Below are 18,346 nucleotides of genomic sequence, written 5' to 3' on the forward strand. Positions count from 1 at the left end.
GAATTCGCAATTCGTAAGGCCATGGACCTTCGCAACAAGGTTGGCGGTGACAAAGGACGTGTGCGGCATGAGGGGGAGGTGCTCGTGTGAGATGAAGGAGGAGTGAAGGGACCTCGTGTGACGATGAAGGAGGTAGTAGTGACCTCACACGAAGGAGGTTGGCGGTGACACGACCAGAGGGAGGGTGATGGCCATGAAGGAGGTGGCGGTGCTGCGACATGTAAAAGGTTGGAGCAAAGGGCGATGGTAGTGTTGTGGCGTGGCGGAGGTGGCGTAGCGGAGTTGATGAGGAGGTGCGAAAAGTAATGGTCTTATGAATTTGCCGTTACGGATTACGAATCCGTAGATTAACAAGCCGTATGATTCTTTCATATGGATTTGCAATCTGTATGTTTTTAAGGGGTAATTTTGAAAAAATGAAAAATTATTGGGTGTATCAAAAAATGTTGGGTGTGCTAAATAATTCCCAAGATTGGAACTTGTGACTCCATCCACCAAAATAGTTTTATAGCCACTTTAAAGTTCAAGTTTAGTGTATATGTTTAATTTTTTTTATTACGAATTTTTATATATTTAAAAAACATTTGTAAAAAAAAAAAAACATTTATGTTAGTAGGTTAGAAATGTAACGACAGGTGATAATCTCTTATTTGACCAATGGTGGAAAAAAATTAAAATGATTCATTCATTTGGTTTTCAATTGCTGAAACCTTTATTAGAATTAATGAATTGTATTTTAGGTAAACTGTTAGTTTTTTTTTTTTAAGTTAGTTATTGAGTGAGTTTGTTTAAACTTAAAAAAAAAAATTAAAATAAGTGTTTTGGAAAAAGTCTATTTTAGCAAACAGATGGAATTTATTTTTTTAAATAAGCAGAAAATTGTTTATTTTAAGTAAAACCAATTTAAATAAACACATAAAAAACATAAAATTGATTGTTTTATTAAAATAAGTGCTTTTTTAATATAACAAAAGAAGCTTAAACAACTCATCCATTATTGTTTGGATTAAATTCTCTATCAACCTTTTTATAGGAGAATAAAATTAAAAAGTAAACCAACTGATCTTTTTTATAAATTAAAATTAACATATGCACTTAATTTTTTTAAAAAAATGCTTATTTAACTTATCTAAAAACTAACGTGTGTAAGTTGATTTTCAACAGGATTCAAGGCCGCAGGGGTTGTATTGAGTCTCAATTTAGCAATAATGAAAAGATATTAATCAGTGTAAAAATTCTTGACAGTGGGGTAAGTCATTTTTTAATTTTTTTTATGAGCTTATAATATATAATATTAAATAAATAAAATGTACACATAATTACTACTACCAAAGATGGTCAAATAAATCATGGATTAATACTTTTCCCGATTTAATGATCCGTCCAATTTAAAAACATTAACACCATCACTTGTTTTAATAAAAAATACAATTGAAATACTAGGAAAAACTAGTGATAAACAATAAGAAAAAACTTAAAATCGAAAGAAAGAAAATGATAATGCTTTAATTAAATTAATAAACAAACTCCAGAACATGAAATTCTTTTGTTCCCGCACTTTGGAAATTAAGTATTTAGGTGAGCCAAATAGAAACAAGAGATTTAGAGTAGGAGAGAACAAAAAATGTTAAATGTGACAAAAACAGAGTTCACTGTCAGCTTCTGAATTAATCACATATTTCCAGAAAAAAAAAATTCAAATTCTGCTCTCATTCTAGTATCTTATCGCTTGCAAACAGAAGGATCATTATTGCTTGTCTCTGCCCTCCTTTTCTGAAAGAGTTAAATAAAGATAAAATTATGTTTAAGTGCAATTTAAGCTGCAAATAAATATCATTTTCTACTTCAAAAAATAAAGGAACAAAACATTGACGCATGTGTAGTAACAATAAAAAATGGTAACCTCAATATGTTAATAGAGAAATGTTATTTGTACAACCAAGTATACAATTAAGAGAAAAAGAGAGAAATGTGAGATGTAATAAATGATGCAATGGAGAGAGATGGTTACAAAAATTGTTGTCGTATGAGCTGTTGTATGAATAACACGGCTCATTAATGTTTTTGTCAAACCAAAATCATGTATTACCTTAATATGGTTAATACTAATAACTATTGTCTATTCCTCTTTCAATCAGAAACTATGAAATATACTAGTTATGTCATCATTGTCATGTAAACTATGAAATATTGTAACAACATAGAAGAGTGGGATAAAGGACTGAGAGCAAACCTTGCCTCGTTGGTTCTTCAACTGCAGCAAGGGATGAGGATCATGGGGTCTAATTCTGATGTTCTCTATACAACTTCCATTATTTACTCGATGTAATCTATGCTTCTGCTTCCTATACTTCTCACCTTTATCTTTTACCTTTTTGTTCTTCCTCTCATGATCTCTAGACTGGTTTTCTAACTTGGGCACTGCATTTGGTAGCCCCTTCTGGCAGAGTATAACACATCAGCTCAATGCGTCTTTTTAACACAAAAATCAAACGGCAATTTGAACTATTCAGTTTTCTTTCAAGAATATAGGATCAAATGTGCAGCCACAAAAATCTTACAGAAGAAAGGTGGACTGGATTCATATCCCTCATATGGAAAGCTTCACTGAGTACATCCAAGTCAAAAGGACATAAGCAAGCTTTTTTCTCACTCGTGTCTGTGTTTTTACAGAGCTGATCCAGTTCCATTCCTTCTCCCTTCCTGATTTTTGTGTCACCCACCACATTGTGAAGATAATGTGTCTCTGAAATTGACACTGGGAGTGACTTCTTGCAGAAGAATTCATAGTAGGGCCAAAGTCTATACTGATTTATGAGATCACGAGTACCTCCAAGTTCTTTGTTGCCTGATTCCAAGAAATAACCTTACTAAACAAAATATACTTAAAGAAATATGAATTTCATGCATTGATTGCAAGTTTTCAAGAAGAAAGAAAAGAAATTGAGGCGCCATCTAAATCAATGTTCTGACATATTAATCGGCAGCACCTAATAACAGCTAATATAATAATATTGCATGTGATGGTTTTAAAAAGTAAATCTGATCAAAATACTTGAACTGAGCATCCCCAGAGGCCAACACTCTCAAAGGGATTTAGAAAGGAAAAGGTTTTCACAAGTGAGAGCCATGCCAAGAAGGGATTCAGTTACAATTACACAATGTTGTTAAACTTGAGATTATATAGGATCATAATGGGGTGAAAACTTGTAAGTAGGGGATCATAAAGAAAATAACCTCTAAAACACAACATCAAACAGGCTTAAGTTTTACTAGAAAAGAAAGAACAATCAGTTCAGTCATACTAGATTTTACACATATGGCCATATGCATGTAGTAATAAAAGTCAATAAGGGCATTGGACATTAGTTTATCAAATAACTCACTGAGGATAAATAATAAATTAACATACATGATAGAGCCTGACCACAATGTTATCTAGTCATCAATGACCTAATGTCAAAAGAAAGGTGGGGAATTCATACTTTTAAATGTTAGAGCGAACCCTCAACAGGATTCTTATAAATAACCATCTCATGATCATATAAGGACCATTAAGCTCCATTTGCTGTATCACTGACTTTAAACCTCATGAAATTCTCTGTTCGTGTGGCTCCAATAAACAGTGAACCAAGACATAAAAAAAGTTCTACTGTAAACATTTTCTGTGGTACAGAAAGCTGATAACTACCAATCTTTTGTTTTTAACAGTCCATTGATTTAATCATGGGAATTACAAAAGAAATCCAATTTGTATTCTGTGAATGATTATATTGCATATGCTCACACAGTGTTCCTGTTCAACTATTCTAACGAAGTAATCACAAATTCATATGATAGAGAAGCAAACAATCAATAAGCTAAATGTCAAGTTCTTACCCCTCCCAAATTTTTTGCCTTCTAGATCCATCTTTCAGATGACCTCACAAAATGCATCTACCAAATTACAATCAACAAATACATCCACCACCCACTGGAAGTTACTGCCTGAAAAATGGACAACTGAGGAAGTTTCTAAGCACTGAAAGTTGTACACTCAACAAAATCTGGGATTAAAGAATCTTATCTAACACATACATGATATACGTAAAAGCATGCAGCAAACTATCTCAGACAATAAACCCATCCGAGAAAATGGCTTTCCCATAAAAAAAGCATAAAAACAAATCCACCCCAATACCCAAATGCATGATTATCTAATAAAGTTAAAAACTTTACACGATCAGAGCGAATTGAAGACAAGGGGCAAGCAACGGATGTAGATCCGATGAAATACCCTTGGTGAAACAAAGCCCTGAAAATGAACAAGAGAAAATACCTGAGAAAAAAAGCAGAGAGAGAGAATGTAAGGTTGTTGTTTGCCAATTTTGAACCAAAACAAGATTTTGATCTGGGAACACAACAAGTTTCCAATATTTCATTTTTTGTAGGTATGTCACTTCGGACTTCGGAAGTTGTCTTTTACCTTTTCAAATTTTAATTTTAATACTTAAAAAAAGAAACGAAAAATGAGTCCCTGAAACTAGGATAAATTATAGCTTTATCTTAATTTTAAAATTTATTTTAATCCTTCATCTTGTAAAAGAATTATTTCGATCCTTTATTTTTTATGGGTTAAGTTGGTCTTTTTGAGATAGTCATAATTTTTTTATTTATATTGAGACACGCTTTTGTAATTTTTCTTTTACTAATTTAAGACATTAAACTCTTAACCATTTCAGCTAATGAAAACCATGAAAATAACTGATTTTCAAGCCTAAAAATATCCAAAACATGGAATACTAGCGTGAAAAATAAATTTCATTAGCACCTGTTAAAGAATTTGATATTAAATTTTATAATTTTTTAATTATGCATATTATTCAATTTTCATGCATTTTCCAAATAGATCTGCAAGTTAAAATAGATCTTGCAAGTCAAATCTTTTCGAACGTTGTTGTTGTTGTTTGCTTTTCTTTGGAATGCATAAAAAACAAATATCAATTTCTTGGTCAAATTATGGATCGGTTATCAATTCCATTAGGATATAGACCCTTGAAATGGGGAGCAAGAGTATTATGTGTCTCCCCCTACATATATCTTCCTTCAAACATTAAATATGGACACCTACCAGACTCTATTCACAATTGCAGTTCGAATTTTCCTATCTGTACAATTTTTTTCTCTCCTTATTTAGTAAAAAAAATATCAAATCAGGTATTCATAATACATTAAGAAAAGTGCATCAGGGTGATCTTTAGGTAGGCTGTTGATATAAAGGTAGAAACGCAACAAGTCTTCCTTGGAAACTGTTTCAGCATCAACAACATCTTCATTACAAGTGAGTACCCATAGATCCTCAGAATTAACTCTCCTTAAGCTACCACGGCAAAAAGGACAAGATTCTGACCTTGTGTTCCTGCAAGTTGGAAAGATTCAGCATGAGGGTGTTACAATTGATGCTAAACTAGAATCACTAGGTCAATATAGTGGGGGAGGGTTTGGGTAATATACGTGAGATCTAGGATCGAACCTCAGTGCGACCATTGTTCACAAAAAAAATGATGATAAACCAATTTGAATATAAAGTAAGGCGACTAAATATGCATGTCTAATATGAATACATACCACTTGCGGTAGCATTTGATACACATGGCATGACAGCAATTAGGCAAAACCATTTTGGTGCAAGGCTCTAAGCATATGCCACATTCATCTTCTCTTTCCAGATCGATATTGATTAGTTTCCCATCACCTTCCATCATTTTCTTGCCATAACTAATACCATCTATGCTAGAATGACTTTTCTTACAAATGTCCAACTTCTCCAAGCTACCAAGAAGCCGCTCGAGAGATGGAAGGATAACAGCTAAAGTACAATATTTAACCCCAAAAAACAGTGAGGAATAATTAATAAAGGCAGCCACAAAAATTAGCACTTTTTTTAAGGGTGGAATAACTAAAATAAAAGGTGCTTTTTTGAAAGTCAAAGATTCACGCACCATAAAAGTCCCGGATGCTTGCTTTCCTCCCATGAGAAGCCACATTTGATCTACCATCATCGTGTACCTTTGGTAAAAAAATAGGAGAGCAACAACAAAACAGAAACAAGGGTCAATTACAAACACTGGCAATCCTATACCTTAAAAAAAAAAAAAAAAACAAGAGAAAAAGAACTGCACAAAACCAATTTCGTTGAATCAAAAGATTATTGCAAGAAGGTTAAACTATTCACTTGGTCCATATAGTTGTCCTCATTTTAAGAAAATTATAAGTTTTAGCAGTGATTTATCACTGCCAGAGATTTTATAGCAGTTTTACACTGCCAGAAATCCGTCTCTAGTGTAAGCATCAGATACCAAAATTTAACTTTTAAGCATGTGTGGAGAAATAAAACTTACAGTTTTCCCTATAGGGACCAAAACTTAAAATGGAGACAACTATAGCGACCAAGTGAATAGATTAACCTTACAAGTTACTACAAGAATTACAAATATCCATCCACCAAGGAGTTTACCTTGTATACAACTATGTGGAAGAGGTCGAGATATCTATGTAGAAAGCATGTACAAGAACATTTCATCCACTGTAGCAACAACAGAAAGAGAGGAGCCAAGTGGTTGTAAACCAATTTCATTTGGAGAAGAGTCCCACCCTTGGCTCTGGGAATTGCAGCAGCCCTAGAGAGTACATACCCAGTATTGAAATTCAGAAGATTCACAACACAAAAGAAAGTAAAACACACACACAGTACATTTCATAGTCCCAAACAAAGAATTTCACAATCAAATTAACCACCAAATTCCAGTCTGACACAATTTCAATGAAAAAGCACAAATTTCCCACTTTATCAACCACTAGAAAGCAATTAAAGATGATCAATCTCAATCAGTAACAGGCAGATGCTTATCAAGTGATTATGACACCCCATTTCAAATCCTATAGCCTTTAATAAAGTCAAAACCCGTTCTCTACAAACAAACAAAAAAATCCTTCTTTTTTTTTTTTCAATTTTCATAAAATAGAAAACTACACATAAGAAGAAAGAAAGTAATAGATAAGTTGTTAAGATGAAGAGAGAGAGAGATGAAACTAACAAAGCATTTGCATGCTGTATATCAGCCTCGAGCAGTTTGAGGGAATCCGAGTAAGGTAACCGAGTAAACTGGTATGCCATCATTTCCATCTTTCTTCTTCAGAGCAGAAAAAATATAAAAATAAAATAAAATCAAGAGTCTCAGAAAATAGCAAAATTTCCTTCCTTTTTTCTCTCCCAGTAGTTGTGGGGGGTGTGTGGAAGGATGAAGAATCTTCTTTTTACAAGGGACCCTAATAATATTAATCAGTTAATCCAATAGATGAGGATGAGGGAACAGAAAAAAAAAAAACGATTTTTGCTTTGGTTTTGTTTTTGTTTCGGTAGTTTGTTCAAATTTTGCTGCTAGTTTTGTGGTGGGTGAGAGAGAGTTGAGTTGAGTTGAAAGAAACAATGAACGGAATGCCGTATTACGATGTGTTGTGTTGCGTTTCGTTGCTTTCTATGATTGTGTGGAATGCTGAGTCATATGATGTGATGAGACCGAGAGGAGTCATGAGACATGAGATAACACGAGTGTGATGATATTTACTGTGCTGGCTCACACTCAAACACTGTGTTTTCTTGTTAATTAATTCATGTCTCGTCTCTTTGCAGAGGGAAAGGAATCAAAAGGGTCCCGTATCTATAATTCTATATCTATATGGATAGATAGATCTTAATAATATACGTAAATTTTGTGTGTATTTTTTTCAGGAGATAAAATTTGTGCAAATTTTTATTTTATTTCATTTTTTTATCAGTTAGTATTTAAAATTTATTAAAAATGTCCGTGAAAGAATAAGAATTCAAACAGAGAATTTTTCTTTCTTCTTTCTTCTTTCTTCATCCTTCATAATTATCTGATTATTTTTATATTTCTAAACAAAATCTTATAATATATCGTTTGAGAAACAAAGAAAATATCAAGCATGTAAAATTTTAATATGAGAGATCCATTCTACCCCTAGTTGTGATTAGCTACTTAGGAAAAATGCTTTAAGCAACTGATTAAGAGAATAAAAGTTAACATATTTTTGTTAAGAGTGTTTGTTGTGTAAAAATCATTTCAAAATTTTACTGTTTCTAGATAATCAAAACTATCGATGTTCCAAAAAAGAAAGATTATTAATTATTTAACGAGATACCCTATATTTTAATATTCATTTAAAATAAATTTTTCTATGACAAGATCCATACTTAAATAGTAAAATTCATTACACAAAGACAAAATCATATAATTGATATATTTTTATATTATAAATTAAAATACATGCATCATTTATAAGGTGAGACTCTTGTAGTCTCATTCTTCTCACTCTTTTGTTTAAACATTATCAATATTATTTTCCTTCTCTTTTTAAATATATATTTTACACTTTTTTTCATAAATAGCAAAAAGCAATCTCAACCATCTCAAACTACTTTACAATATGAACATAGACATGAACATGCCTTGAAAAATACAGGTTTATTTTTTTTATATAATAAAAGATATTGACATGTGTGAAAATGTAAGTGATACATCATGTGATTTTTTTCGTCACAAGATCAACGAAAAGCTCTCGCAATTTTAAAAAAAATAAAATAATATTCATTCAAATTCATGTTAGTGTTTATTATTCATATGAAAAAAAAATGGTAGAAAAAACATGTAATAGAAAAGAAATCCTCATAATAATTGAAAATAAATCTTAATAATAGCAAATCCTAGTAAATGATAAGATTCCATCTTAATATAAGAAACAAAGTACTAGTAAATGATAAGATTCCATCTTAATATAAAATCCATCATAAATCTTAGTGAAATCATTAGCAAATTCTTGTTGGATTTAGAAATAATTTCTTGGAATCCTACTTATGAAGCAAAACAAAAGATATCACACGCCTTTTTCTAATAGAACACGCGGTAGATAGTGCAGTGTGATATACTTCACTAAACAATTCTACCATTCAGGATACCACAACCAAAAATAATTGAATTACCTCACCCAATCTTTTGAAATACCACACAATACTTTTTCATGAAAGTTTGATTTTTATAAAGGTGGCTTCAATAAATTTTTAGTCCCTATAATAGAAGATTTATTTTTAATTTGATCCTGTTAATTTTTCATTTTATTTCTCTTTCTTTTTTTTTTTCTTTCTATTCAATGCCTGTGAGTTGAACCTTTGTTACATTTAACGGACAAAAGTCACAAAACCTAACCCCAAAAGTCACAATGAAATATAAAAAAAAAATGTATATAATAAAGAGTAAGGACAAAAAAATTAAAATAAAAAGAACCAAAATATCTCCATATAACATCTTCACAAGGATCAATTAAGAAGTTATTTATTCACCAAAAAAAAAAATTAAGAAGTTATTTAATTTTTTATTTTAAATTTTGCTTAAAAAATATTTTACTGGTTATCGCTTTCTCTCTCCTCATCATATCTGATCGTATGGTGGCTATTGATAAGGTATTATAGTTACTCCCTTACAAAAAAGGAAAGGGTATTTGTAGGCTTCCTTGTTTCAAGTTGCCAAGCTTAGACGTTTACCTTCAAAGAGTTTGTTTTAGATTATTGTCTCATCATAGATTCCTTGCATTAATTTTAATGAATTTTTATTTATTTTTAATTATACCAAAACATATCCTACTCATTCATTATTTAATTTATAGTAAGAAATCTCTTCATAAGAATTAACAGTTCTCTCTGCTCCCCCTTCCACCAATTGAATTAGTTTTTATTTTTTTAAAAAATAAATTATAATGTAAGAGGGAACTATAATGACAGTCAAACTATCACTAATTAAGATATTGCACATGTAACACATTAGGTGAAGATTTAAATTAAAGTACAATATAAATTCGTTAAAAAATATTATGGAGTTCAACGAGGTTTTGTAAATGGGTTGAAGTGGAAGAAAAATTAGATGCTTATTTTTATAGCTTTTTAAATCATGTATCTTATCCTGATTTGCTTCTGGGAGATTCATGCATGGGTGGCTACTCAATAGAAAACAATATGTCATCACCTTTGAAGCATATCGTTGAATATTTTAGACAAACTGGCAATTATTATTAAATTATTAATAATCTTAGGTTTTTATTATGATTAGGTGAGCATAGATGCACAATTCATCAAAATACGATAAAATCTGAAGATTCTGGATAACAAAGATAATTACTCTATAATCTATCTATACTGATGTTTATATATATAGTAAATTAGATATAAAAAAAGTTTTAATGCCTTATTTAATTTTATTAGTGCGATATTTACATAAATAAACAAATCAAAATATTTTTCTAATATAGTATTAATTAAATTAATTACTAAAGATAACATATAATTAAACTTCATAATATTATATTAACTATATTTAATAAATGTAATATATATATATATATATATATATATATATATATATTTATTAAAGGTATGACTTTTCATATAAATAAATCTAGTTTTCCATTCCAGTTTACAATAACCAGGTTAAACAAAAAAATAAATCTGGAAGAGGATTACTATTGGTTCCAAAATATGGAATGTTGTAACTAGTTAGTGTCACATTGTTACTGGTGTAAACATGGTAGAATAATAATGGTTAAAAAGAAGTAAAAATACAAACAAAATCAACCCATGGAATGTTGTAAGGTATGTCCAATTTAATTATCTTGCCGATGGAAGGCAACCATTTGACACGTCAGGGCTCTCAATTTCAAGAAAGCTTGTGAGTAGAGTTTTCCGGGAAGAATGTTGTGGCTTTGAACTACTACTACCTGAAAATGATGATGATTTTAGCTTATTTTCTGTTCCTTTTTCAATCTTGGTTGCATCTTGTATAGCCAAAATGATTTCTTGCATCCTTGGCCTGGAGGCACCATGTTGTGCTACACACTGCATGGCAATTTCTACCACCCTCCAAATGGACTCGGTTTTGGCATTTCCAGCAAGAGAAGGGTCAATGATGCTCATTGCATCTCCTTTACGAGTTAAGGATCTTGCCTGCAAAACAATGTTTTTTTAAACTAGTAAAATTTTTAAGATATGTTTGCAATATACTCCTAGCAAAACGAATACCGGGAGATATAAGGTTGATTGAGTGGTTAATAAAAAAGGGAAAAAGGAAAAGATCATGAATTTGATTCCTCTTTGCTAATAAAAAATTAACAAACTAACAATTAATATCTGTCGGAAAAAAAAAACTCCGGGAAGAACTAATTGCATTCGACGTAGGATGTTGTACATGCTCATGTTTAGTTCTTGTTTAACATCATTTACTGATGCCAATGTTTCATCTTGTGGTTAATGAAAGGGAAACATACCCAGTGAACAATGTTCATTTCGTCACCATAATCTTCAGATGACACAGGTTTTTTTCCAGATATCAGTTCTAGCAGAACAACTCCAAAACTATACACGTCACTCTTTTCTGTCAATTGCTGACTTGCATAGTACCTGTAATTGTAGAGAATAAATACTAACTGAATTTAACACATTCAATGGAAAAAAGACAAACACATGAGACTCATGACTTACTCAGGATCCAAGTAGCCAACAGTTCCTCGTGCAATGCTTGATATATGGGTTAAATCTTCTTCGGCTAATCTAGAGAGTCCAAAATCTGATACTTTTGCTCTCATATTGATGTCTAGGAGAATATTTCCTGTCTTTATGTCACGGTGAATGATACTTGGATTGCATCCTGTGTGTAAATATTCAAGACCTGTAGAAATCAAAATTTGGTACTAAATAATTTAAATATGTTTTTAATCTGTGTAAATATGAGAAATTTGGTTTCAATACTCATAAATTTAAATGTTATGTAGACAATCACTCTAAAATGACATGTAATGTGACATGTCTAGATGTATGTCATGTCATCAGATGACCATGACATGTCTAAATATGTGCCATATGATTAACTGATGAAATCATTGTCAAAACTTTTAAAATTTATAATGACGAAAACTAACAAAAAGAAATTACAAGGACTAAAACTAAAACTTGCCATATTTACAAGAACTAACAAACATGTTAAACCATACTATAATTACTTATGGACCATGAAGGTAGTCATTGAGCAACCTTTAGCGGCATCTTCTGCAATACGAAGACGAGTTAACCAGTCCAAGTTCTTCTTCTTGGAACTCTCTGCAGAACATTGGAAATAAATGTCAAGCTTCACTATTAATTAATAAAATGCATACAAGGTTGTGAGGTTAGTCACTAGACCATGAATGTGATCGCGTAAAGTGCCATTGTGCATATACTCGTAAACCAGAATATGCTGACATTCTTCTTCACAATATCCAATCAAAGGAACCAAATTTCTGTGATGAATTCTGGATAGGAGGGCCACCTGCATTTGTGATTCTATTGTCAAATAACTGAAAATCAAGATATTCATGTGTTATTGTTGTTCTGTTTATCTATGTAAGAAAATCATGTTCTAAAGCAGGCATTCTGCAGTTCGACACGAGCAAGAATCAAGAAGGTTGTTACAGAGAGGTGTTCACATTATACTAATGAAATTCATGGAGTACAATTCTTTTTGGTTGATATGCACTTCTTAAGGTAAAAATTACTCATAACAGAACTTGTTGTCTATCAGAATTCAAATTTGAAAATGCTGAAGGGACAAAATTAAACTCTACCTCATTAACAAATTGCTGGTTCCCGTGACAAGATGATTCATTCATACTTTTAACTGCTATTTCTTTTCCATCTCTCATTTTCCCATAGTAGACAGATCCAAAGCTTCCTTTGCCAATTTTCTTTGAAAAATTGTCAGTAGCTTCTTTCAACTCTGAGAGTGTAATATGGCAAGTAGTATTTTCATCCATTAAATTTCCACCCCGAAGAAATGAGTATCCAGGTTTACTATTAGTGCGTCCAGAAATGCCTGATGGGGAAAAGAATGCTTAGTTGAAGACGTTTGATTGTAATCAAGTTGAAACAAAAGCATTAAATTTAAATTGGATGGCAAACCTTTTTCCTCACGTTTCTTTTGAGATGCCTTTCTACGTGTTTTAAGCAATAGCACCAAACTTACTAAGAATAATATTAATAGAATCACTAGTACTCCAATTGAAATTCCCACAACCATCTTAAAATGCTTCTTGTTTCCTCTGTATAGTTCAGGATTACCATCATAGCTGGAACAGAAATTAAATATGTCTGTTACTTCAATCTTGGTACAAGGCTAGTTGAAAAGATCCTTGTTCTATTATGTTCATAATGATTTCATTGTCAAGTCAAATCAGTGAGTATTTAAAGAATTTGCATTTACATTAACATTATACAAGAAAAATTGTTTTGTTGCTGAGCATACTTACTTGAAAACGATTTTTTTAGATATTAATCCGGCTGGTATTTCCCCGCTAAATGAGTTGTTCTGTATGAACCTGTCACAAATTCACAGATGCTGTGTGATTAATAAACTTACGAGGATAGCAATATCAATTATGCTCAATTAGGAAAAGTCAGGCTAACTAGGGAAGTACTTCAAGTGCTGAAATTAGAGATGAGAAACATTTGTGAATAAGTGCTACATACAATGCTTGTAAGCTTGGCAAACTACCCATGTAAGATGGTAGTCGACCTGTCAACTTGTTGTTCTCTAAATGCCTGCATGTCATCAATTAAGAAATGAAAATAAGAAAAAAGAAAACATAGAAAGAAGAATGTTTTGGGGTTAAAAACTAATAAATTTGAAATATGAACTGAAGTTTTTTTATTGCACTCCAACCCTCCAAGGAGGGGCATGCGTCAAACTGAAGAACTTACACAATCTTTAGATTTATAAGTTTGCTCATGTCAGGTAACTGTCCAGTAAGCAAGTTGCCATCTAACCACCTTAGTAAATCAGAATGAATTACAAAAGAAATCTCATTAAAGAAAAACTTCAAGTACTTTTATCATGAAGATAAATGTACTTACAACTCTGTCAAAGCTTCCATATTGCTAAGCTCAGGTGAGATTTCACCCTTCACATTCCTCCTCGAAAGAATTCTAATACAAACAATAGCAATTAGTAAAAATTGTTCAACTTTAACTTCCAATAAGTGTTTAGCATAGCAAAATGTTCAGTGAACTTTTTGAAATGTTTGATCATGATTTTCATAATGCCCCAGCCTATTTTATTCCAAACATAAATGATACAGCAGTATTTGCCATTCTATAACTCAAACTCTTTTGATGCATTTTGGAATTTAACATTCTTAAGTATTCAAAAGCTGCTGTCAGAGATTAGTGATTCAAAGAATGACAATTTACTTGCTATGAAACAAAATTGTGAACAAAAGTGATTGGAGATGTTACATTTTAGTAATTCTTGGAGGCGTGGTGGTACTACAATTCACCCATTCCCAGGGAGTTGGGACACAAGGATCGCCTTCGTTTGTTTGGGAACTTTCAGCAGACAATAATTGAAATGCAGTTACAACGGTTGCTGCAAGACGAAAGTTTGGTTAGAAATCAGTTCATACATCAGCCATGTATGCTTGAAGCAACAAAAGATCTATCTTCACAAATACTAACATTAAGAACTTACAGTCTTGCTTGTCTGTCTTTGAAGCAATCTGTACATATTTACTTATTTCCAATGCATTTAGAAGAGGTCCTCGAGTAGAATCTGGGGCCATAACAAAGGAGAATGATAAAACAAATTCGAGAGTCACATTCATGTAACTTGGTTCATATAAAGTGTAGCTCCCATTGGCATTCTCAGCAATGTTAACTACTGCATTGCTATAGTCAGCTATATAAGGTTGCTTTAGTTTGAATTTTCGACTCTCATTCTGACCCAAATCTTCAATTTCTGCAAAATATGCATAAGCTCGAGCATTGGCGGGGAAGTCTTCCAGGTTCAATCTGTAGCTGAGTACTCCTTTTGTGCCAACAACTGCACTTTGCATAACTTTAACAGGTGGGTATTCTCTAGTCTCTATATCTATGTTCTTCGTAGTGCTAATTCTTTCTGTGCCTGGCGCCACCCCAACAAGATAATTTTGCCTTTTAATAAGATCAGAATCCCAAATTCTATCATACGGGTCATCCGGGTACCTGAGAAACAAATTTGTTTAAAAAGATTAAACCAAACTTATGCCATCACATTAGTGATTATTTCTTCCCAATCAAGTTAACCATGCTGCAATTTTTCCTTGATAAGGCAATAATACTTTTACTGATGTTTATTCTCTCAAGTAAAATTTTTGGAAAGTCTTCATTCATTTATGTGCCAAAAGCAACATCAAATTAAAAAAAATAAAAATTGAGGGAGCTTTCACAAATCACACCTGACAGCATCTTCAGTTGGAGCACCAAAGTTTATTCTTGCAGCAACTTCCAAGAAGAAATTGTCCTCAAAATCTGTGGCATACATTGAAAGATTCAAGGGTCGCAACTCAAGGGTAGATATAAAAGGAGAACCAGTCGTAGCACAACACATGCAGACATCAATAGAATTTGAGGGTGCCCTGATGATCATTTCCTTAACATATACTCTTGAGGCATCATAAATTGACACAGTAGCCCATTTTGTTGCATCCAAGTAGAGCTGAAACTGAGGGTATGTGTCTCCACTGTCCAAGCTTCCATATTGAAACGTTGCTCTCACCAAATATCTTCTTCTCTCTTCTGTGCTTAGTGTGTAACAGTACTTCTTGTTGCTGTCTATGGGAAAGTCTCTTCGCTTTTGATACTGCAACATGCTTCTTCCATTTGGATTTTCCACTTCCACTGAAATGCCATGTTGCATGATACTAGAATCTGAGATCCATGCCAACCCCGTGCTGGTATCACTGTAGTTACTTGTCCCTCCACAATCAATGCTAACAAATTCTACATGTGAAGAAGTCAGATTTTGTGTTTTGTATCATTACATGACATGAATATGGTTAAAAAAAATTAAATTAGTAATCATGGTTTATGGTTCCTTCAACTGAAATTGAATTGGAAAAAGGTACATGAAACTCACCTTCAAGTTGGCAAACAGCAAGTGATGTCAATAGAGGGATTAAAACAAGAAAGAGAGAAGATAAATCCATGGATGTAAGGAAAAGAAAATAATAATTTTGCTACAAGAATTTTAAGTGGTCGATTAATTTAACTCTTTGTTTTGTGAGTTGAGTCAGTTCAGGCAGCATCTCAACAAGACCCAGCTTTCTCCCACTAATTAACTTTAACTTTTTGGATTGATGACTTTGTTGAATGTTTGATTATTCATTCACGTTCGTGTCTTTATCTAAATCTGATGTTGGAATCCTCTTTTTCCTACAAAAGAAGATTTTAGGTTCACCTTTTCTTTTTCTTCTCTATTATTTTTCTAAAAAGAAGTGTCACGAAAAGAACAAGCTAGCACAAGCTACAAGGCGACCCATGCACTTGTTTTTATTGTAAGAAACTCCTAAAAACAATTAACAATTTGTCTTGGGGCTTCGGGACAACACGAAGACATACGATGTCGTGTTGGTAATAGGTTGTATCTTTGATGCCACCATGCGCCACATTAATGGTATGAGTTTTTAGCAATATTTTACACAGAATTTGAATTTTAAAACCACCCTTATAGGTTGATAATATATACTATAAGAAAATGTTAACGAAATTATGAGGTACTAATATGTTATGAATCGAAAAGGGCTTAGACTACGCAAAAAGAATGGCCAATGCCAAATATGATTGAAAAAGGAGGTACGTGATTACAATGGAGGGCCATAAATTATGTACTTTAATTTGTGCTTTTGCAGACCGCAAAATCTTTGTTAACTGTGTAACTTTGGACCATGTTGTCTTGTGTTTTTTTTATGTTTGGACAATTGAATGGATAGAACAAGGGGTTACAAGTAAATGGTAAAAAAAGTTCGACCCATGTTAACTGTGAAGATTTGGTTAAGTGGGAGAACCCAACCACCCAATATTTCTCAGAATTCTATATTTTTTTACTTTCAATTTTGGGATTTGTAGTGGAGCATTCATCTTTTACCATTTTGGATATTCATTTACAATTTTCACCTTAATCACTCAAATTCTGTGTGTGTGGTTAAACCACACCCTCATTTTATCCTCTTCAAAATTACCCAACATAGCCTTTTAACGTTGGAAAAAGTGTGTGACCTCGGCATCAAGACAGACCAAGTCTAGAAGAGTGTGGTCCATCTCGAATCGCTGAATCAATCCAGTTGTCCAAGTAACAGATTTCACATTGACATGTTCCAAGTGTTTTTCAATTGCAACTTGCCATCAGAAAAGGAAAGCCCTTCAGTTTGTTCTCTATTATTTCCCGTATGGCAGCATCCCTCTGACTCCTAGGATTGCAAGTTTTGGCATGCAATACGAGGCATAAAAAAAATGGAAAGTTAAAACTTAAGAGATGATATCTACGAGGTGAGTATATATCAAAAATAATGTTGAAAAATTGAGTAATAGTAAAAAAATATTTATATGTCAAATGTATTTTGAAGTTTATAGTATTTTTTTATATATGTTTCTTTATAAGAGGTATTGTTCCAAGAGGTTAATATTAATGTGTACTTAAGTTCATTGTATCGCTCGGTGCATAATTACTTATAAATAGGAAAAAAAGTATTTTAAATTTTTATACTTTTGATCAAATATGATTAAAGTTCTTTATATAATTTTATATTTGTAAATTTGGTCATTAAATTTTAAAAAACAATATTGTTCACATAGGATCTCTACACAAACTCTTTCCTCAGGCAACATGCCATGACTCAAAGTTAGATACTTGGAGCTCAACAAGCTCAAGAGCAACAACCGCCTCTGCCTTTAAAAATAAATAAATGGATTTTCAATAATAATCAATAAAAGTGTACACAACACAAGCAGCATGTCTAACCACTACATTGTTACCGAATGATAAACCAAACCTAATCTTCTTTCTTGTCTCGATCTTATCCGATGCATGATGGACTCCAAAGTATTTGTTTTAAAGTTAAACTTTTAACAATCAGTATTAATCATCCTAGTAACTTGAGTTAGTTGTTAGTTATCTAATTAATTAAATTTGTTAGTTGTTAGCTACCTAATTAATTAAGTCTGTTATAATTAGTTAAAGGTGGTTAATTTTCTTTTATGGTAGTTATAAAACATATATAAGTAATGAAAGATACTTTATATTCATAATTTCTGATTCATTTTCTATAATTAGATATTATTCTTATTCCAATAGTTTTTTTCACAAACTATCTCTTCTTTTTTATTTGAGTTCATGCATGATATTCTTATATACCTTTATTAATCAGAAATGCATAAAACATTATTATATTTTTATAAGAT

The 18,346-nt window shown here is 32.1% G+C and overlaps 3 protein-coding genes across 10 annotated transcripts; all 3 read right to left on the reverse strand.

Annotated features, from left to right (window-relative positions):
- Positions 1–1,608: 1,608 nt before the first annotated feature.
- LOC100805870 (probable mediator of RNA polymerase II transcription subunit 19b) lies at positions 1,609–4,472 on the reverse strand. 5 transcript variants are annotated; one of them, XM_041018088.1, is made up of 5 exons: positions 4,319–4,472; positions 3,880–3,987; positions 2,562–2,848; positions 2,239–2,440; positions 1,609–1,773 (listed from the first exon to the last, which is right to left on the reverse strand). In XM_041018088.1, the coding sequence occupies exons 2-5, from the start codon at positions 3,908–3,910 to the stop codon at positions 1,748–1,750; spliced, it is 546 nt and encodes a 181-aa protein (XP_040874022.1). In that variant the 5' UTR covers positions 3,911–3,987; positions 4,319–4,472; the 3' UTR covers positions 1,609–1,747. The 5 variants fall into 5 exon arrangements, with proteins under 5 accessions (XP_040874022.1, XP_040874021.1, XP_003532709.1 ...); XM_041018087.1 differs by having other exon boundaries at positions 2,234–2,440; XM_003532661.5 differs by having other exon boundaries at positions 1,696–2,440.
- A 511-nt stretch (positions 4,473–4,983) lies between these two features.
- LOC100499999 (E3 ubiquitin-protein ligase AIRP2) lies at positions 4,984–7,744 on the reverse strand. Its single transcript, XM_003531127.5, has 5 exons — positions 7,077–7,744; positions 6,497–6,659; positions 5,982–6,048; positions 5,608–5,848; positions 4,984–5,398 (listed from the first exon to the last, which is right to left on the reverse strand). The coding sequence occupies exons 1-5, from the start codon at positions 7,163–7,165 to the stop codon at positions 5,188–5,190; spliced, it is 771 nt and encodes a 256-aa protein (XP_003531175.1). The 5' UTR covers positions 7,166–7,744; the 3' UTR covers positions 4,984–5,187.
- Positions 7,745–10,572: 2,828 nt separating this feature from the next.
- LOC100809222 (probable LRR receptor-like serine/threonine-protein kinase At1g67720-like) lies at positions 10,573–16,402 on the reverse strand. 4 transcript variants are annotated; one of them, XM_006584535.4, is made up of 15 exons: positions 16,026–16,402; positions 15,346–15,889; positions 14,601–15,112; positions 14,369–14,498; positions 13,988–14,059; positions 13,835–13,903; positions 13,604–13,675; positions 13,384–13,452; positions 13,037–13,203; positions 12,703–12,950; positions 12,281–12,407; positions 12,134–12,199; positions 11,585–11,750; positions 11,371–11,503; positions 10,573–11,050 (listed from the first exon to the last, which is right to left on the reverse strand). In XM_006584535.4, the coding sequence occupies exons 1-15, from the start codon at positions 16,093–16,095 to the stop codon at positions 10,715–10,717; spliced, it is 2,781 nt and encodes a 926-aa protein (XP_006584598.1). In that variant the 5' UTR covers positions 16,096–16,402; the 3' UTR covers positions 10,573–10,714. The 4 variants fall into 4 exon arrangements, with proteins under 4 accessions (XP_006584598.1, XP_006584597.1, XP_014633854.1 ...); XM_006584534.4 differs by having other exon boundaries at positions 11,585–11,771; positions 16,026–16,401; XM_014778368.3 differs by lacking the exon at positions 13,835–13,903 and having other exon boundaries at positions 11,585–11,771; positions 16,026–16,401.
- Positions 16,403–18,346: the final 1,944 nt, after the last annotated feature.

The sequence above is a fragment of the Glycine max genome, chromosome 8 (assembly GCF_000004515.6).
Source record: "Glycine max cultivar Williams 82 chromosome 8, Glycine_max_v4.0, whole genome shotgun sequence".
In the NCBI taxonomy this organism is placed as follows: Eukaryota; Viridiplantae; Streptophyta; class Magnoliopsida; order Fabales; family Fabaceae; genus Glycine; species Glycine max.

What these genes read in the sequence shown, in the direction of transcription:
- LOC100499999 (XM_003531127.5), bottom strand. Translation starts at nt 7,165, where the DNA reads ATGGAAATGATGGCATACCAGTTTACTCGGTTACCTTACTCGGATTCC. An exon ending in TCCACATAGTTGTATACAAG is followed by an intron (nt 6,049 to 6,496) that starts GTAAACTCCTTG and finishes TTTTTACCAAAG; the next exon opens with GTACACGATGATGGTAGATC. An exon ending in AAGCATCCGGGACTTTTATG is followed by an intron (nt 5,849 to 5,981) that starts GTGCGTGAATCT and finishes ATTGTACTTTAG; the next exon opens with CTGTTATCCTTCCATCTCTC.
- LOC100805870 (XM_003532661.5), bottom strand. Translation starts at nt 3,910, where the DNA reads ATGGATCTAGAAGGCAAAAAATTTGGGAGGG. An exon ending in AGGCAAAAAATTTGGGAGGG is followed by an intron (nt 2,849 to 3,879) that starts GTAAGAACTTGA and finishes TCTTGGAATCAG; the next exon opens with GCAACAAAGAACTTGGAGGT. An exon ending in ATCCAGTCCACCTTTCTTCT is followed by an intron (nt 2,441 to 2,561) that starts GTAAGATTTTTG and finishes ATACTCTGCCAG; the next exon opens with AAGGGGCTACCAAATGCAGT.
- LOC100809222 (XM_006584534.4), bottom strand. Translation starts at nt 16,095, where the DNA reads ATGGATTTATCTTCTCTCTTTCTTGTTTTAATCCCTCTATTGACATCA. An exon ending in ATGGAAGCTTTGACAGAGTT is followed by an intron (nt 13,904 to 13,987) that starts GTAAGTACATTT and finishes TGATTTACTAAG; the next exon opens with GTGGTTAGATGGCAACTTGC. An exon ending in TCTAAAAAAATCGTTTTCAA is followed by an intron (nt 13,204 to 13,383) that starts GTAAGTATGCTC and finishes TTTCTGTTCCAG; the next exon opens with CTATGATGGTAATCCTGAAC.